Below are 21,453 nucleotides of genomic sequence, written 5' to 3'. Positions count from 1 at the left end.
TTTTGTGCTCAACAAGACTCACAGAGCTCTGTACAACAAAACTAGCATGTTATCCAAAGCATTATGAAGAACTTCAGAGAAAAATAGATATGAAAAGCAATTCAAGATAATGTCTGATGCTTAGCAGTCATAAGGAGCAGTAATCAGTATAGAAGGTGTATTTAACATACATATATTTACTTTAAGGTTATCGTCCTATAAATATCCAAACAGCTATTTCATTGAAGTTGCAAGAAGTTTGTGATAGTTCTCATCACTGAATAGCCCACGTGAACCTTTTGGCTTTTGCTGGTAAAAGACATGCCATGTGAGCCTGGAATTGCAAAACAACCTTGTACCACAGTAAGTAAGAGAAAGTACATCTGTCATCAACTTTTTTTGTTAAACTTTTCTTCAGAGGGCAATGAATCCATACTGCATCCAAGTCTTCTGAAGATGCAGTGCTTTGCAGCGGGCAATTCATCTTTGATGCAGAGACAAATCCTGAACATTTTTTAATGTCCAGACCAACCCAGACTTATTTCTTATAAAATCTCAGTGAAAGCAACTGTACACAGACCTTCCGATTCCCACCACAAGAAGATTAGTTTCAAGTCTGCAGCGGTAATTGATTGCAGGACAAATGTGATCTATTGTTCAGAATTTAAGAGTGATTTTTCTCTCCATGGAAAGGAAACCTCTAAGGTTGGTGCACTTCTTACAGACACCATCTGATATTTCCTAATCAGTGAAAGGACACTGACAGTTTCCAGTCACAGACTCAGGACTTTCTTCACAGTAATAAGTAGGAACACCTGCACCTGATCTTTGTACTCGTGGCTTCTTTTATGCATACCAAATTCTTTAAAATCTGCTTTCCAGGAACATTTAAACACCTCAGGGAGATAAAGGAAACTAATTATATACTCTGAAAAATGAGCAGAATCTTTTGTATTCTTCTTCAGTACAGGGTTTCTTCTTTGTTTGTAGACATAACTGATTTTAATCTGACAAAGCTTTCCATAAAGAACAAGCCTTCTCTCATACTCCCATCACGGCTGCTGAGCCTGCTATAAAAACAGAAAAGATGCATTCAACTAATTATATCACAAAAAGAGCATGTTTGCTTTCATGCAAACAGGTTCTTATAATTTCAGTTTTGAACAAATCCCTGGGAGCTCTGTGTCATGTGCTAAACTTCCCAATCAAACAACAGCAAGCGGGTAGCACACTACAACACAGTTTTGAAATGAGGGGGAAGAGCCTGCTGGGGATGCATTCATGAAGGTTAACATTAGCCCATACAGACTAACATCTATAGTTAGTAAAGAGAAAAAGGCTCCTCCAGAGGGCAACTCAGAACTGAAGATTCATTTAGCTACTCTGAATCTCTCTCCAGAGGAATCTCACTTTCCCATTAACTTCAAAAACAGCCTGTGGAGATCAGCCTCAAAAAGACCACACTAGCCTTTGTGTACACTCCCATATCTACCTTCTATCAGCAGGAACAGGGGCTGTGATGTATAGTTCACTACCCTGGATATAAATCTGAACATTATGTATCACATTAAATGAATTTTACTCAGCTAGAGCACTGCTAGCAGTGCTGAAATGCTGTCTCCACCGTGCTACTTGAGTAACCACAGTATTCAGCTTTTTCTGCTGCCTTATTCAAGTGCTCCATTTGATGACTACCTACACGCTAGCTAACAAAGGCCTACTGTACCCTCACCATCTCTGGAATCCACATTCTGCAGCACAGTTCTTTCTCTTGCTCTAACTGCTCACTGCACCACTTGAGCAGCAATGGGAAGCAGGTTTTCACCATTAACCAAAAGACAAAAAAGCTGAAGTGTAGAGACCTGCTGCCTATGATTTTAATGGTTAATATTTAGAAGCAACAAGAGTGGAAAATAGTCTTTTCAATGTGGAAAAAAAGTTGCATTTTGTGGCTCGGTGTTGTGGTTTTAATCGGTCAGACAGCTAAAAAATACAGAGCCATTAGCTTACTCTCCCCTTTACAGGTTGAGATAAGGGCAGTTTAATAAAAAAAGGGAGAAAGAAAAAAGGAAGAAAATCTACCTTAACCAAGAGAACAAACAAATCAAGTAATGCACAATGAAACTGCTCACCACCAGCTGACCAATGATCAGCCACCCTCCGAGCCACCCTGGACAACTCCCCCAGCTTTATGTTTAAGCATACCATACGGTATGTGATACTCTTTTGTCCAGTTTAGGTCAGCTGTCCTGGTCCTAGCCCATCCCAGCTTCTTGTGCACCTTTAGTCCCTTGCTGGCAGGGCAGTGTGAGAAGCCAAAACACCCTTGGCTCTGTTCAAGCACTGCCCAGCAACAGCTAAAACATCAGCATGTTACCAACATTACTCTCATCCTAAATCCAAAACAAAGCACAATATGAGCCTCTGTGAAGAAAATTAACTCTATCCCAGCCAAAACCAAGACTTGAGAACACAGGGAAGGAACATAAATGACAGAACTGATGCAAAGACCATTTCATAACTCCACTACTTCTTCCACACTACATTAGGTCTTCCCTTCCTGGAAAATATCCACGATTTCTTAAAATTGTCACATTTGAGAAAACAAGACTTCTACAGTATTTTATAAACCAAAACAATGATTAAGGTGTCACCAAGACTTTCCACGTCAATGCCTTAGGATTTAGCCAAAACCTTTTGGGAGTATCTTTTTAATGTAAAACAGCATTTTTACAATACAGAAGAAAACACCTTTTAAGTCGCCTTTACACCTCCAGCAAAGGAAAAACAAAGTTAATCACAGACAAGGAGCGTAAGTCTTTCATTTCACATCAAACAAGTGGCAATCAGAGCCAAAGACAACACTCCAGGCAAAGCTGATTTCCAAAGTATGCCTTAAAAGTATGGTTTGCAATACAATGCAAGTTAGGGATTCTTTTCAAAATCTTATATTCTCCAGGCTTAGGAAATCTGCTTCTGAACTTCCATTTTTCCTGTATGATGTATCAAACACAACTGACATAACAAAATGAGACCATATTTATACAACAGTGTCATGAACACATGAAGTATTACAAAGATAATTTATTTTTCCACATGGACAGCTAATTTGCATATTACACAAACTACATTGTAACACAGCACTGCAGTTTACACTGTGCTATTAGCAAAGAAACAGTGTTATTATAAACAGTAAGTAACCTTCTGAAATTCCTTTTATCTAGCCTTGCTTTCAAAAACAAGGCACCTTAGTTTCAAAATGCCTTTGAAAAGGCCCTGGCAGCCTTTTGAAAACTGTTTTGCAACTCAAGACATGAAGAAATGCTTCCTTTTTGTTGCATTCTTCTATCGGGTGTTTTTTTCAGGTATTTCATCTACAGAATTGCAGACAAAAAACAGAGCCATTAATGGAGCTCATTCTAATTATCTTATAGCATTAGACTAATAGAAACTATACACTGTATAGGAACTGTTGAATCAAGGCCTGAACCACTGATTGATCACCTGAGGTGAGCACTGAGTCAGTTGCAGGAGCACAGGTGAAGGCAATGCACCTGTATGACCAGAAGGGGTGGAGTCTGACTCCACGTCTCCCAAACCCCACTTAAGGGCTGACCACCACTGGGGAAGGATATTCTGTTGGAGATTCCTCCTGTGTGGGTTTCCGAGTGAGCTCTTCCTAATTTATTGGGTGTCTATAACATCTGGATAATCTCTCCAAAAACACTGTCCATCCTCATTATATTGTTCAGGCACTATTTATTCAGGTTATTCACCCTACAGTACACGATACCTTGAAATCAGTGCTATATAGGATTTTGCATAGTAAGAATCTTTTTGCATTAAATTAATCTGAATATCTTAAAGGTCAAAGGGTAGCATTTTTTATTACTGTCAATATCTAACTGAGAAAAATGAGAAAGGAACATTTGTATTTTTTTTCATACTGTTTATTAAAGCAAAGAAAAATCCAGAATTTTACAGTTCATCTTAGAGGTGGAAAATTTTACGTCAAATATCACTTTTGGAGAGTTTTCTTCTATATACTGAATTCATATCCACTCACTAGGGCATTCTGTACTTGTACACTATTTGAAACAAAATCTGAACATCCTTCTGGAGAATTATTGTAGAGTGAACTTGTATTTGGGATGACTCTCATTAAACCAAGCACTTGCACTGCCCATCGTTCTACTTTCTGTAAATTCAGTAAGACACATGAAATGCAACAGGGTAAGACTTGGCCAAGCAGATTAAATCACGAAGCAGTATTAGTAGTTTAAAGCAGCAATTTCTCCACATAAAATACATGACTGATAATTTACCTCAGGCAATTAATAAACAGAAAGCATGATATCTGAACACAAACATTTCAGTGAATTTCTGATTCCCTTGTAACACGCAGTAACAAAACTTCTACAAAGAACCAGTATTTATAGAAAAAGGAATGACATTTTAGACCAGTATTCATTCCCAGTATGCATACATGTATACATTCCCAAATTTTGTGGCAGGCCTTCCCAGCTACTGGTGTTTTGAGATTGCATCTCACAAATTCTCTGAAACTGCAGCTGGTCTAAAACTTTATTTGATGTTTTGTGAAGTTAACGCATAGATATCTTTGTATTCCCTTTTATCTTAAATGTTTTCAGCAACTAAATCTTACAATTGTTTTGGAACATTTGGCAGTTACTTATTTCAATTAAAAAACTCATTTCTCCATTCTATGTGGACTAAATACTCGAATCGTGGTAAAACTTTTCCTCTCAACATGGGTCTTTTCCAAAAGAAAGACTAAATGAAAAAAGCTAAACCTTCCAGCACTTGGTAGCACAATTTTTCTGTACCAACATCATAAAGCTCCCCTTTCCATAAAGAAAGTTTGAAAATACATAGTATTTTAAATAATTACTTATTGTGGTTGAGTGCTTACCCTAGCAGTTTCAGCAATAAACATCTTTAGAGACATACATCTTTTTTTCAATGGGATCAGCCCACTGAAAACTATCAGAAAAGAAATAACCAGTGTATGATTTAATATGTTTTAACAAGAAAATGAGACCTTATCTCTGTGTCAAAAAAGACTGGGTCTTGGCAGGTCATGTTTTGTAGCTTTAAAAAGGCCAATTCCTTAGCCACGCGATGGAGTTCCACACTAAATAGACCTTAGCTGCATGGCAATGTCACTTATTCCAGAAGACTTCAGTAGACATTAAGAGCTTCCAACTCTATCTCTGGGAATAATCCGTAGGTCTGAACCGTGCTTTAGAAATACATTTCCTAAAGAAATAAACAAATAAAGAACATTACCAAACAAAAAAGGTTCCTAAGCAAATGTACACATTTAAAGAACAACAATGTCTTTAAGTCAAGTGTTTAACATCTTTGTAATAAATTCTCTAATATGCTACTAAAACATTTTCAATATCTCTACATAATTGAACTTCATTCCTCCTACAGAATATCTCTCCAAAGAACTCTTGCTTTTTAAGTAATAATACCAGACTCAAAGTCATATAAGACTTGCAAGTTACGGCCTTTCAAAGTTCACAATTCTATGCTGGGATGTTTAATTTCACCTACATGCCATAATAATTTCAAAGCCAAGAAATCAAATTTTAATTGACTAATATTATTTTATTTAGAGGTCATTCATGCATATACTGATTCTGAATTCTCTCCCTAGTTCAGCATTCACCTGCTTTAAGCCAGATCTCAGCTGTACTATTCTTACAGAAAAGCCCTCTACATATATAAGTAAGTTTCAATTTAGCATCAAAAAATGCTTCAACTTCTTATCTATTACTGTGTACTCCTAATCACAATAGTCTTCTCCAGAGGATGCAATCCAGAGGATGCAAATAAACATTTCTAATACTTTGTCTAGAATAATTTCTGCACATACTCAGGATTGTCACTACTGCTTTCTTCTATTAACTAAACATAATGCATTATTACTATTTGGAGTTACTTTTTTATTTTTTAAATTTCCTATTGGCACTTCATGAAGAGGACTGTAAGCAGTTCTACCATATCAAGTTTTAATAATATGTACATATTCCTATTCATTTTATGTTAAGGGATTTGATTTAGTAGTTGGGTAGGGATAGTGATAGGAGGATGGTTGGACTAGATGATCTTGTAGGTCCTTTCCAACCTTATGAACCTATGTTGGCATGTAAGGAGGGAGTAATTCCATTTCTTTCTAAAGCACTCAATTTCATGGATGTAGAGCGAGTGCACTCCTTAAAGATTAAGATATTTAACATTTGTTCTTTAACAACATATTGGAAAACTATCCTTTTTTAAACTTAGAGAATCTACCACATAGAACAGTTTAAATCCTGATCTATCTGTTCAATATAGCAATAGAAAATTCATTCAAAAGAATGTATCATCAAAGATTCTACTGAAGAAATACATAATCATTACAGAATCATACAATATCCACAGTTGGAATGGAACCACAAGGATCGTGTTTAACTCCTGGCCCCACAAAGGACCATCCAAATTTGAAACCCTACATCTGAGAGTGTTGGCCAAACATTCCTTCAAGTCCAGCAGCTCAGGGCTGTGACTTCCCTGGGAAGTCCCTGATTTTTATGTTGCAATTTTAATGACAAAACTCTAAAATTTTAGAACAGCCCAAAGCAACACCTCATGCAGGCAGTAGTTCAGCCCATTTCTTCATCTGCTTCTATCATGAGTATCACAGTGGGTTTTATTAAAGTTATGGCATACTATTACCTAAACTACTGAGGATTTCAAACTGAAATTAGTATGGGCATTAAGTGCTAAGCCTAGCTTTTTCAGCTTTCATTTCCTCTGCTATGTGAAACAACATATGAAGAATTAAAGCCATAGTTGAGGAATGTTTTTGTTAAGAAGTCAGAGAAAAAATGGAACAGGACAAAACCTCTAAAATCACAAGGAATACTAACATTGTACTCCTGGATTGTCTTAATTGGCAAAGTTTTTAAACACTAAAGCACCTGTTCATCCTACTAGTTCAACCTAATGGAACTTAAATAATACATAAAAAGGAAAAAAAAAAGTTTTACCTCATCAAGTTACTTCTAAAGTATCAATAAGCCTGAATTCATGGTTATAACTGAGTTACTTGTGTTTACTTCTAAACTCGGATAGGATTTTGTTGCAAGTGCTTGATTCAGTGGCTCTCTTTTCCCCACCCTTTCTTTCAGTTCACAAGCAGGAGTAAAATTAGATTCAGTTTCCACCTGGTGGAATCACCTGGAATTCCTTGAGAACAAGAGGGCTAAAGACCACCCTCTCCTCTTGAGGACATGCTTTACAGCTCCAATACTCTGAGTATTACTTTCAAAACACATTCTATCAGAGTGGCTTCTGAAATAGCAAATGCTACTGGACTAGGCATAGTGGTGAAGAAGATAAACCTATCATCCCGTATTTTAGTAACGGGTAATTGCTCTTCTAGACTGCACTAGTCCTGAAGATCACCAGTAGCTCAATCTTCCACAGTCCTAAATAACCAACTGAACAACAATTCTGTATATTTATTCTTTTACTCAGAATACTGACCGCAGTTTCAACTACTGGGCAATTCTTCTCTCATTTAAGAAATCAAAATTTGAGATACAACAATTAACCCAGAGTGCCATGCATTAACTTCTAAGAAAAATAACTGAGGTTTATTTATTTATTTTTTAAAACCTCTGGGCTCCATAAATAATAACTTACCTGCTGTCTGTGCAGGGTTTATTCCTATTCCGTCTAAGAAAAAATTAAAACAGGAAAAGAGACAGAGAGACAGGTGAAATGGACTTCACAGATTATTACACTTAACATATCACTCAAAAATATAATACTCCAAGCAATCTATCATGTTAGTCCTTCAAATAGCTATTTTCAATAATCAAAATCAGTCCTATCAAAGAAACTAATAAGAAATCTATAGCATATGAAATCCAAACTGTGTTAGGTAAAAACCAGTCCAACGAATAATAGTGGGTTAATATCTTCATCCCATGCCTAATAAGAAAAATGCTGCTGTATTCTTAAAAATTACTAAGGTCAGTTTGCAGACTGTACAGTCTGTGAAGGAAAAGATGTTTCTGCTTTTGTCAATACTCTTTCACTGAAATTAGAAAACAAAAAGTACACGCTCACCATTTGTTATAATGGCACTTGTTGCTGCAGGAACTTTGAACTAAAGGAAATAAGTGAATGACAAAACAATATAAGAGACATAGTTTAAGTAGAAAACACACGGAGAATAATCAAAAGCAATGATCATTTTAGCTAATTCAAGTATGAGAGAATAATGAGAAAAGATTCCCCTCAGATTCAGAGCTACAGCAAAATAAAAATGTACGCTTAAAGTTGATTAGACACCTCAATATAGAATAAGAATATAAAAGTTAAGAAATATTAGTTCTAATTATACTAAATAAAAACACCTTAAATACACATGAACTTCTAAGAACGTTTTATGTCAGGCCAAATACTGTGAACAAACAATACTTTTCTTAAAAAAATAATAAAAGTCACCCAGAATACATATGTTCAAAATTTCCAGAGTAAAAACAGTTGACAATCTTAAACTCAAAACACATGTATGTATGCCTGTGTGTACTAACATCATACTGGTGTGATGAACATATGCAGGCACTTATAGGATCAGAACAAGAGCCAATATGAAAACATTATATACTAGAAAAAAGAAAATGTTGCATCTGAAACGTACAGAATTTACATTGAGAGAATATTTTAACCACACAAATCAATTCTGTAAGTAGTAAGTATTACTATCAGGTAGAAAGAATGTCACAATTTGAACTTCCCATTGCCCTGTCTGAAGATGGTGGGGAAACTAAAACTAGCTTAGTCTTGGTTAACTTAGACCTACTTCTGAGCTGTCTTCATGGCTCCACTTAGATCTCCCCAACTACACTGCTTCAAAGAGCTCACTCTAGGATCTGCTTACAAAAGGATGCACTAAGTGCACAGCATCAGATCAAGTTCTGTCAGAATTCTGACACCAGCCCAAGCAGGCTTTGTACCCTCAGTCAGCATCAAGTGCCCCTGTGATATCCACCTCCATATCACTGAATACTTTCCCGGTGGAATTAGAGAGCTTCTCACTTGCTGAACAAGTCACTTATTTCAGCCAACCCTTTCAGTAGCATTCATTAACTGTGCTTTCCTCATTTTCTAATTGCTCAAGTCAAAATTTTGAAGTCTAACTTGCAAAAACTCCACACACTAACAGCAACAGAAACTGTGCTTAAATGCAGCACTTAATTATTGCTATACTGAAAAAATGCCTTTTACCTCCAGACACACAACACTGGCAGGGCTTTTCTTTTTTTTTTTCTTTTTTCTTTTTTTTACTTATAATCTCTTAGCTTTGTATCCATTGCAGGTAAATCATGTCACCTACTCATCTTGCAATGTAGCATGAAAAGAGTAATTTCTGCAAAGGACAAATTATATACCAGTGTCACTATGTTAAGGCCATGAGGGAAGTAATATGTCTTCAAAGCAAGGTTTGAATAATGATTTTATAAAATGGGAAGTTACATATTTAACACTAAGAATGTAAAAAGTAGCACGTCATCTCACAATTCCCAATTCCATCAGGAAAGTACCACACAGAGCTGCTCTCTCCTTCCCCCTCCTCAGCAGGAAAAAAAGAGAGGGAAAAAAACACCTGCAGGTTTGACATAGGAGCAGCTTAATGAAAAGGCTTCTGAGAAGCAAAAGGAGAAAAAATTACTCTCCACTTCCCATCAGCAAGCAATGCTCAGTCACCTCTTGGGAAGCAGGGCCCTACTACATGCCCAGTGGTTGCTTGCTTTCATAGTGAAAGTCTTTCCTTCTTTCTTCCCTCATGTTTTATCGCTGAGTGTGACATCACACGATAAGAAATACTGGGCCAAATAGCAATCGTTACCAATTAGATACTCAGCACATTAAAATCACCACAAGAAGGGAAATCATTACACTTAATTTGGTACACTATAATTCAGTACTGAACTTTAATATTTTGTTTGATGGATACTCAAGTAGCAAAGAAAATCTCTATTCATCAAATAAACCCCAGCTTTCCTTGAAACTCAAGAACACCCTGCACCAAATACACATACTTAATAAATCAACTTCTTTACATTAATAACTTTACAAATTGATAACTTGCTGCAAAACAGTTCCCTTCCCAGCTTTCTTGTTCCCTTATACCAACATTAATATCAGGCATTTGTGGCAGGAGTCCAGATTGTGAAGACTAAGTCATCAATGGAAATATGACTTAGTCTGAATCCACACTATGCCTCTAAAATGACTCTGTCAGTCAGAGACAAAGGAGGGCATTAGAAGGAAGCAACAGACCCAATCACCTTTAGAAGATGCATCATCTTATACCAACTCAAACTTCCTGCAGATATTAGTGGTGAACATGAGTCCCACACAGCCAACCAACGAAACTCACTAACTGATGAAGAAACCCTTCAGTTAATCATCCATCCTGAACAATTCAGTTTGCATTAGACCCTCAATCCTGCATGCGTGAGCTGAAAGGAATCTATGACAAAGAACAGAGAGGGAACAGGACTATCCCTTCTGGAAGTTAGCAGTGGAGACAATACATCACAGTTCTGCTGGACTTCTCAGTCTAGGCCTCTGAGTGTGGGTTTTGTGGGCACAAATGCATTCATTCAGATTAAAAAAAAAAAAAAAGGAAGAAAAACAGTGAAGAAAAGAAAAAAGCCCACATTATATTAACAAGTGCATTTAAAATTATTTATTATTATGTATATTATTCTGTTTAGGTAATGTCACACCAAATAATCCATTTTGCTCTCACATAAGCTGTGGTTCTGCTAAGAACTTCTGTCACACTGTGACAGATTTATTAGAATTCCAATGCTTTAACAAACAGAAGTTAAAATACTCTAAGATGCCCCAACATTTTAGAAAAAGTCAGGAGGTAGACCACAGGAACAGACTGCCAGAGAAATCTGCTGACTAGATGAAAAAAGCCATCCTGCTTTGGAACACTCTGTTTCAAATGAACGTCTCTTAACCTTTTGTTAAAACTGAAACAAATAGGATACATCTCCTCTAATACTTACATACTCACATACTTAATTTAGGCACCTATATCTAAATTTTGGATTCTATGTAGAAGACTAAATACACAAAATCTAAGAATGCAAGTGTCACTTGCATCTGTTTTTCAATCTGGTCCATGTGTAACATAATAATAACTTCTTTTTTAAGAGTATTCTGAATATTCTACGTAAGTAATTGAAAATATTAAGTATGCAATAGCAATAATCTGTAATCATGTTTACTACCATGTATTACATAGGCCATCTAGTCCAACTGCCCTGCAATGAACAGGTACACCACAGGTAGATCAGGTTGCCCAGGGCCTGATTCAGCCTCACCATGAAAGTCTCCAGGGATGGAGCATCCACCACAATACTAGTTCCAGAGTCTCACCACCCTCACTGCAAAATATTTTTTCCTTATATCTAACCTAAATCTACCTCCCCTGAGCTTGAAGCCTTTCCTTTTGCTCTGTCAACACAGACCCCACTAAAGAGCCTGACCTCTTCTATCCTGTAGCTCCCCTTTAGATACTGAAAGGCTGCTATCAGGTCACCTTGCAGCCTTCTCTTCTCCACACTGAACAGACCCAGCTCTCTCAGCCTGTCCTTACACGAGTTCTGTAAGATCTGCTGAATTACAGATTCCAAGTTTTGAGAGACCCACTGGCATCAGCAAAGCCTGTGTCCAGGAGTATACAGCCAAAAGAAACTTTCTTGGCATGCTGGATTCAGTGTCACATTTAACAACCAACAAGCTTCTGTTCCAAGAACACTCACAAAATTAAGAGGAGTCACATCTTTCTACTTACTTCCTCAGCAGCAAACTTCAAGACAGCTGTGAAAGGTGTACTTTCAGGCACGCTTAACCTGAAACGAGAGTTTAAACACTGGGTCGTGTGACTGCTAACGCAAACCATTACCAAGCGACCGATGATAAAAACGTCAGTTCACGAGCAGCAGAGCCCCCGCCACAGATGAAGTCAAAGCAAAGGAACGCCAACGGAACCCCGCAGGGACACCGCACCCCGGCCCACACTCACACTTTGTAGGGCAGCCGCGGGTCGGAGGTGAGCGTCACTTTAAAGGTGACCTTCGACCTGAGAAGAGCGAGAAGGAAGCGTGGGGTTAGAGGAGGTGTAAGGACCCGATGTCGGGCAACACGGCCGGGATCGCCCCCGCCTCACTCACATGCTGCCACTACCGCCGCCGCTGCCCGCCGACACGTCAGCCCCGCCGGGGTCCTCCCCGCTCCTCCCGCTCAATGAGCTGCCCGTAGCACGCCTGACAGAAAGTTACAAGTTAAAAATGCCCTGCGGACCTCAGACGGGCAGCGAGTAGCAGTACTCCACCTCTGTGCCTCGCTACCGCTGAGAGGGGAGGGGATAAGGGTGGATGAGGTGAACTGGAGGTGGTGGGTGGGGGTTTCTAGTCAGGCGGCGCTGGTGGACGTCCCGCGGTGGGGTGAGGGCCCTGAGGGGAGGGCAGGGCGGGCTGTGTCGCCGAGGTGGGGTGACTTGAGCTCTTGCCCTGTCGATGGTAAGAGTCCCAGCTCCCTGAGCCTGTCCTCATAGGAGAGGTGTTCCGTCCCTTGGATCATTTTTATGGCCTTCCTCTGGGTGCATTCCTACTGCTCTACATCTCTGCTGTACTGAGGACTCCACATCTATACGCAGTACTCCAGGTGAGGTCTCACTAGTGCAAAGTAAAGGGCAGGGTCATCTCCCTCGCCCTGCTGACAACACTACTTTTGATATAGCCCGGGATACAGTTGGCCCAGGATACAGTCTGGGCTGCGTGGGCACAATACTGGCTCATGTCCCTCTTTCCATCCACCAGTACCCTAGGTCATTTTTGGCAGGGCTGTGCCCTGTGATCAGGATTTTGTTAAATCTCGTACAGCTGGCCTCAGCCCATTGATTCAGCCTGTCAAGATCCCTCTTTGTACCGCCTTTGTACCCTCAGGTAGATTGACACTTCCTCCCAACTTGGTGTTAGCTGCAAACTTACTGAGAGTGCACCCGATTTTCTCATCCAGATCATCAATAAAGTGGAGACCGAGATCGTTGTTACCACACACTTCTATTCCAGACTGGTCAAGGCAAAACACTTTGCTGTGTTTAGTTTTACTGAGGGCTCATTAGGATCAAGGTGAGAGAAAAGTTGTGCAAGAAACAGTCATGTTGCCATCACTAGTTTCTTACCTGTGGACTGGGTCAGTGTTCAGCTAAGAAAATTCATCTTTTCACATTTGTATTGCTTCTGTTGTACACAACTGAAAAACAAATACATAAATAAATACATAAAAAACTTACAAAATCACATTAATATTTCCCTGTGTCTTGTGCATTTAACTTTATGTTGCGATATCTGTCTTTCATAACAATGTCACATTGTGGCTCTTGCTTATTTTCTCATCTGTTAATGATCACATTGCTTTTCATTGCCCCACTTTTAAGAAATCACACCTTAAGTTGGAGATAATCAAGTCTTCTTTGAGTATGTAACCTGTTCTGTAGCAAGGTGTCATCCAGTATTTATTATAGCCCTCTTCAAATTCAGGTAGTTATTGTACGGTGTTGTTTTATGCAAGTCTCTGTCATCTGACTTTCATTAAAGCATCACTGATTCCCATCCAAGGTCATTAATACCAATGTGAAATGAGAGAACCATCTGTGCAGAACTTCATTTCTTTCCTTTCGCTGTAAGGACTTTCCTTCTGAAGAAATAAATGCACCCAAATCTTCATGCTATTGACTGCTTTTAGTACACAGGTTTACTTCATTAGTGCTGGCTTAAGTACACATACAGCATATACCATATTTATGACCAGATAAAGACTCAGTTCAGGAAAGCAATATGGCAAAATAAAAAAATAAATAAAATCTACTTAGGTGTTTTTTGTCTGATTTTCTTTCTGAACCAACACAAAGAAGGATGGGAGGAAGCACACCTGGTTCACAGTGTTATTGTGTTCCACCTTAGACCAGATTTAGATGCTATGGATGTATATCCTGTGCAGGAATGCTTGTAGCCCATTTTGGAGTCAACGTCTTTAAAAGTAGTACTAGAAAACAAAATGCTTTTATAAAGGCACGACCTCTTCAGTGCTAGAAATTTGTAATTGTACTGTGGAAATTTGTACTGTGCTATCTAAACATTATTAGGAAGATATCAGGGTTGTTTTGTTTTTGTTTTTGTTTTCCCATGAGAATTTACAATGAATAAACAAAGAACAATTTGCATGATTTTTCTCTTTCATCTGGGAGAATTAATGAAGCTTTATGTCCTACCTGCAAACTAGCCAAGGATGGATTACAGGTGACTATTTCACTAACAGGCTTAAACTCAACAACATTTTACTCAACTCAAGAAAAAGCAATCCATTCCCTATGAAGTCTTCCCTCACTTCCTCTCATGACTGAAACCAGACAAGAAGCTGGAATTCTTTGTTCAATTTGCATTCCCTGCAGCTCTGATTTATCTACACTTAAGTATGTGCCTATAATAATGTAATTTGTGATAGCAATGAGATACAGCTTTGGTTTTTGTAGCTGTGTAGATTGCAAACAGAATGAAGATTCGAGCAATGAAAACCATTGGGGTTTTGGCAATTTGCTAACACATTAGTACAACAGAGAGCATTAAAGACAGGAAAATGTGAAAAATGAGCCCCCAGAAAATAACAATATATATATATACCCCCTGAATACTGAGATGGACTGAAGTGAATTGAAGTACTGTTTGACAGCACTTGGGAGAAATCCTTCTACTTGATTACAGTGTTTCAATAGAGAGAAGTACTGCATGCAGAGGACGTGTTCATCTCACATGCCTACAGGTGGCACATAGTCACCTGGCTGGACCTATTTTTGAGGTGTTGAAAGTGACATTGAAGAGAACAATAGGAAAGGATGTGGAATTTAAATGAGCAGAAATTTACCTTACCCAAGATCTGTTGACCAATGTTTCACTGCCTGTGTGAGTTAGTGTTTTTTGTCATATCAGAGGGTAAAATTATCACAGAAAAAAACAGCTACTGAAATGAGATGGAACATGTAAAATTACGTGGAGGTGGAGGGTGGTGTTTGTTTCTCAAGTAGTTACGTCCTATACTATGGTTGTTTACTATATACTTGTAGTCCAAATCCAACTTCGTAATGAACATTTTTGAGTTGCCATAGTTAATTGCCATAATTATTTTACTAATTATTTTACTTATTTATAAAGTGCTGGAAAAATACTCTTTGATTGTATTTTCTATCTACTTTCATTGGAGTTGAGGACTCTGTAGGATAAATATGCCAAAAAACCGTGTTTTAAAGCAGTGCTTTTTACCTTCCTTTTTCCTCCTGCTTTCATTCTTATTTTCCCCTATTCCCATCCCTATTGGCTACAATACATCAATAAATATTCATTTAGAGCAGCCTTGTGGTACAGACTTGGGGGTCAAATTTCCTGCTCATCTTGTTAACAAATAAATGTGGCCACAGTTCAGAGTTTGGCCATATAAATTAAGCTGCCTTGTTTGTGTTTATGGAAAAACATTTCCATTGTTTCTGCTGTGTCTTAAAATCTTTTATCTTTTGTGTGTATTTTTAAGATTTATGAGTGCACCTGCCACATGAAGAACACCAGTTTATGTGCAACAAGTGTCTGTGAAGAGGAAGATTACCACAAAAACATCTATTGTAAGAACCCTATGGAAGTATCAAATCTGAAATTATAAAATGTGTAATAAAACCTCTCACATGCAAAGTATGCTTTTTGTTTTGTCTGTTCCTGACTGTGAAGGCACATTATGTTTCCAAGAACTTTTGCTTAAAGTGCTTAAAAGCAGATTAAGCCTTTAAAGCAGGTACACAGAAAATTAAATCTTGGCACTTAGCAAAAATTTCTTCCATGCCCAGAATAATCGTTTTCCCTACTTCTGCTTCAGTCTCTGTTCTTGGCCTCCTGTCTGCTTGGGGCTCTTTGTTTGTACTTTGCTTCTTGCTTGCTGGAGCCTCCTGTGAACCAGTGCAAAACAGCAGAAGTCACAGATGTGTCCCTGTGGGCTCAGAACGCTGAATCATCTCAGGTAGAGAGCTGAGCTGACAGCAAAGGAGGAAGAGAGATCTATCTTCCACTTTTGTCATAGGGAAGCTTGGGATAACAATTCCTCTTGATAACCATTTCCTATAACTAGAGTGCTGGGCTGGGATCCTGCTCAGCTGGGGCCCTTACCAGTGTGTTGAGGCACATCCTCAGCTACATGTTCCTACAGTGCCAGGGAAACCAGCTTTCTTTCTCATCTAGATTCTGCCTCTGGTTAGAATACGAGTTGGCGTGCTTGTAAAAATCTGAACCAGCAGAGGTGACCTTCTGATGCTGCTGCCGCTTCTGAAATGCACCACCCACTGCCCACTGTGCTCATGTGTGCTGTTTGGTATTCAGCAAGTGTCAGTTAATGTCAGTGAGTGCTATGTTATTTATTTATTCATTTATTTTGCATGGAGGAGTTCAATTCCTCACCTTTTCTTCATCAGCACTTCCATGTAGGATGCAATTCTGTCAGACTGCTCCACTGCTACCTTTTGTCAATGTAATATTTGACAATGCAATAAAATGTAACAGAATATTGGCAGAAAGGTTCAACCTCTAACACTGTACCACCATCTCTGATGACCTATACCAACATAATAAAATAGAGGCATCATTTTTGGAGAAGCCCCTGTGTAAATGATTTCCATAATTCATTTGAAATCACTCCAACTTTGCAAAAATTTCCAACCATGTGATTTTCTAGGCATCTCATTTGTCTTAAAAACAATTTAATTCATGTATCTTTTGTTATGATGAGAATGGCACATTTTTTAGTGATATCAATGCTTACATGATTCTTGTATACTTTGTTTTATTATAGTCAAAAAACATCAATTTTTAAAGTATTTTCCATATGATTTGCATACATTGTAGTGTTTTTAAATGTCAACTAAAAAACAAAATTCATTCTTTTAATTTGAGGAGGTCTAACAATCTAATTGATCAAATCCTGAGGGCTCCCAGCTATCCAGTGTGGGACACATTCTGCGAGAAATTTAAAGACAGAGTGTCCAGTTCCCTAGTTGTAAACTTTTTACACATTTGTAAATTGTGATACATTTTTGCTTGTTTAAGCAGCAAACACAGTTAGCTTAGATTTTTGTAGAATATTTTAATAACTATGCACTGTTGAACTGTGAAAGAGATTTTTTTTTTTATCAGCCTGTCACCAGTTAAGGAGAACCTACTTGCTGCAAGCAGTGAATTCTGGCTCTGAGCGTGCTGCTCTGAGATGACCCATTATTTATTTCCATCTAATTATGCAGATTCTTATATCCAGTAATCTTTCCAGTATGCTGATTTCTTTGCTTCCACCATTAGGGTCTGCATTTTTATAGTCTATTTAAACTATCATTATATACTGCAGCGGGTTAGCTTGCTACTGGAGATAAAGTCACCTAGTTTACACAATGATTCAGAAAATCAGACAGTATATGCCGATATATTGCAGGCTCCTGTAATGAAAAATACAGAGGCATAAATTTGAACAATTGTTGTATCATTTTCTTCTATAGAAGGTCAATATGATTCTGACAGAGGTCCTTTTCTGATACCAGTGAGGATAGTTTTTGTGTGTTCTGTCTCACATCTTAAGAAGATTGTGCTGCATATGCAAAATGAAATTGTAACCAAGTCCATAAAAATTCATACTTTGTGTGCAGCCATCATAAAAAAGTCAAACATCAAGAATCCTGATTCAGCTCCTACTGCAGTGTAATTGGTCGTAAAGCACCTCGCCTATTTGATTTATTTTATTTTGTTTTTAAACTAGGAATACATGTTTTTATGTTAAATAGATCAGATTATTCTATCGATTTCACAGCACTTAACTAAAAAAGAGAACAGATTCTTGCTTAAGGAAGAAAAAGATAAAGCAAAGAATAAAACCAAGCTACATTTCCATTTTTGAATGTAAGGACTGACAAATAGAAGGATGCTGTTTTAGAGGAAATTAATTTCAGGCCTGGGAAATTGTGATTCTTAGAGGCTTAGTACTAGATGTCAACTATGATATCCCTCATAGTTCTCTAAACAAGGTCATCTTGTGTATATTTTCTTTATTCAGTCATTTATTATGTTGATTGCTTGCATATTTTTCCTTCTCTTCTTTTTGTTCTCTTTGATGGCAAGCCCAGAAAAGAGTTTATATGGCCTGCAAGTGTTACTGCAAGAGAACAGCATTCACTGGCACGGAGGAGGGGTTACGTAGATCACTAGTTCAGTGTTTGAAGGGATTAGGAGAGAAGTTGGCTATAATGGCAAGAAGGTGCTGCATCTGTGTGGGAATTAAGGAGAAGTGAAAACCCATATTGTGTTTGTGAAGTCTGGGCTTTTAAATTGCTAAAGCTTTCTTTAGCAAAAAGATAAATATGGTCTTTTAATTTCTCTAGAACAGGCCTTTCTAACCTGCTCTGGTTCAGGACACCAGACTTCAAATAGTCACTGTTTATCAGGCTTTGCCTTCTAATGTCTTTGGGTAGCATGCCAAGAATTTCTCTGCATGTAGCATAGCTTCCCTGTGGCCTTCTTAATGGATCAAAGATTTAGCAAGAGTGTTCTGACCTGGGAAATATGCCTCCTCATTCAGTGCTTACTGTAGCACAACGCTGAAGATTTGCCTGAATATTTAAGATGCTTTTGTGTTGGATGTAGTGAGAACCTTCTTGTTTCTGGACCATTACCCACGGAGCAAAATTAATTCTAGTAAGTACAAAATTATATTGGCACAAGGAATTTTTAAGCTTTAAAGTGTAACGCTGTTAGAAATAATTCAAAAACAAGCAGAGAACAGAAAATGACCCTTTAATAGCAGATGAAGTCTTGACCTTTATTGTGCCAAACAAGTTTCTCTGTAATGTATGATTCCTTACAGTAACTTTATGTTCACTTTTCATTGCAGTATTTTACATAGCACATGATCTTGTTGAGGTTTTGTTATGGCTTTTTTAAAACACTACTATTGATATCAAGTCTTCAGGAAACTTGTGAATACAATTTTAATTACAGATCCAGAACTATGAGCAGAAGGGACAGGGCTCAGCTGATCAAAAGTTGGTGCCAACTTTGTACCTATTCTTAAACTATTTTCTTTAGGCTCTCTTCATATTCAAAACAAAGAAGGTACTTCTAGTGTATGACTCCTATCAGCCTGGAATAGATATCTGAAAAGATGAGCTGTTCCCTGAAAGTGCCTGTTTCTTCCAAGTTGATAACAGGGAGAGCCAAGGGCGACAAGTTTATTGACATCTTTTTCTATAAAACCACAGTCTGGGAGGTGAATCACACCCTGTAGTCATGCTCCTATGCTATTCTTAAGACGCATATTTGAGAGTCCCTGATCCACTGTTCCTCTGATATAATTTTAAGCAAGCTAATGTTGAACTCAAGTTGATTTTCTATGGTTCTTGCATTAGAAAAAAGGAGACACAGGTGACTTTGCATTATAACCCACCTGATGTGCAAATTACTCTTTCAAGTCACTGTGATTTTGCTAAGTCAAAAGTGAATAGGGGGACCTTCTCTTTATACAGTATTTTTGCACTCAAAATAATACAAAGGGTAACAGTTGATACCTGATTTAATCCTGTTATTTTTTCCTCAACTAACAACCATGCTATTCAAGAATGTGAAATCAAATGAAGATATGTAAGAAGACTAAAATGGAAGTAAGTTTTCAGAGTTAAATGTAATAATAGTTACCATTCCTGTGCAAGAACAAAATCAAGAATTATACTTTGCATTTCAGAAGGAAGATCATTTGAGGCTACTGTGGTGCCTTCACAGAAGAATGCATCTTCCATCTATCAAAAGAATGCATAATTGAAATCTTAATTTTTGCTGCTGCTATGAAAAGAGAAATAAACTGAAACTGTTGTTGGATTAAAACATTGATTCAGTTGTGTCTGCTTCAGGTTTGCTATCCAGCAGTCCCTATCACATGCACTGAGATCATTTGTCTCACCCCGTGGAGTCAGGTTGGGCTATGATAACTCTAATTTCAGCATACAATTCTCTTTTTCTGAAGTCTCCACAGAAGCTTTTCCCTTCAGCAGTTGCTTTGAGAACACTCCCAGAGAGAAATCAGGATTCAGATTATGCAAAACAATACAGTAAATGCTAGCATAAGACTGAATAAAATAAATCAGATGATAAAAAGACAAAAGGAAAAATGAAGACATGCATTGGAGAGAAGATTTCACTGCACTGATTCAAAAGAAATGAGCTGTAAAAACAAGTCATGGCAGAGAAAGGAAATAAAAGTAGGTAGAAAAAGAATAGAGAAAAGTTGTAGGTGTCATATGTGTGCTGCTGAAGCAAAGGAACAAGAATGATAAACTGCAAAGATAGTTAATGAGGTGACCAGGTCATTGAAATTATGTACAGTTGGAGGATGAAATGGGAAGTGTATGGTTACACTAAGGACACTGGTAGCTTGCAAAATCTACCCAAGACTGACTAGATAAAGAAGAAAAAAAATTGAAGTGTTATATGTTTTACAGCTTCATCTTTGATTACATGTACTGTTTCCACTTAGACATTCTTCTCTTTTCTTCTTATAGTCTGAAAAAAAAACTTCTTGTACCACTCATTTGGTTGGTTGGTTTGCTTTTCCCCTTCCAGTTCAATTTCAAATTGAAGGTTTTGATCTGACATGGTTTCACTGCTATGTACATTTTCCTATTGCTTTCTGGTTTCATTTACTAGTTTTTGATCCCTATTTGTTTATGCTGTCACTTTGTGTATTTTTTCCTCTAGTATTTCTGCCTTCTTCCGTGCTCCATTGTGTTGTTTTCATTTCACAAATTACCAGTTTTTCCCAACTCTCACCTTCCATTTTTCCTTGATGTATATAAGACAAAAGCTAACTGCTGCAAGATGCTTTTGTAGCCTTACGTTCATAATCTATTAAATTAAAATATTTCAAATGTGCTCTCTGTTATAAAATGTAAGCTTTTGGGTCTGGTACGTGTTCCCATGCACAGGAATCAGTGATGCAATTTCAGTCAATGTATCCCAAATGAATCACTTGTATAAAAGAACAAATGTAACTGCTGCATAAAAAGATTAGTGTCTGTTATTTGTAATATACAATATTCAATATATTGTAAAAACAAAAGATTTGCCAACAGAGAAGACCTCCTCTAAAATGAAAGAACACCAGGTGGAAAATACATTATGTAATAAAATATGTATTAGCCCGTTTTCTTATTTTTATGTGAGTCAAAATTGAGCATGTTTCTTTTTTGAGCAACCGAGATGATAACACAGCATTCACTAGGACAGAATGACCAAGTATAAT

The 21,453-nt window shown here is 37.7% G+C and overlaps 1 protein-coding gene across 3 annotated transcripts; it reads right to left on the bottom strand.

Annotated features, from left to right (window-relative positions):
• Nucleotides 1-1,004: 1,004 nt before the first annotated feature.
• UFM1 (ubiquitin fold modifier 1) lies at nucleotides 1,005-12,339 on the bottom strand. Of its 3 annotated transcripts, none has more exons than XM_065730271.1 (6): nucleotides 12,261-12,339; nucleotides 12,113-12,169; nucleotides 11,882-11,939; nucleotides 8,128-8,167; nucleotides 7,699-7,731; nucleotides 1,005-1,049 (listed from the first exon to the last, which is right to left on the bottom strand). In XM_065730271.1, coding segments are annotated over exons 1-6 (219 nt in total). In that variant the 5' UTR covers nucleotides 12,263-12,339; the 3' UTR covers nucleotides 1,005-1,020. The 3 variants fall into 3 exon arrangements, with proteins under 3 accessions (XP_065586343.1, XP_065586341.1, XP_065586342.1); XM_065730269.1 differs by lacking the exon at nucleotides 1,005-1,049 and adding an exon at nucleotides 4,551-5,259; XM_065730270.1 differs by lacking the exon at nucleotides 1,005-1,049 and adding an exon at nucleotides 6,703-7,239.
• Nucleotides 12,340-21,453: the final 9,114 nt, after the last annotated feature.

This window comes from Cyrtonyx montezumae, unplaced genomic scaffold, assembly GCF_038088225.1.
Source record: "Cyrtonyx montezumae isolate F1298 unplaced genomic scaffold, pur_monq_1.0 scaffold_12, whole genome shotgun sequence".
Classification (NCBI taxonomy): domain Eukaryota; kingdom Metazoa; phylum Chordata; class Aves; order Galliformes; family Odontophoridae; genus Cyrtonyx; species Cyrtonyx montezumae.
The sequence above is the reverse complement of the archived record's forward strand: the minus strand, read 5'-3'. Positions and strand labels throughout refer to the sequence as shown.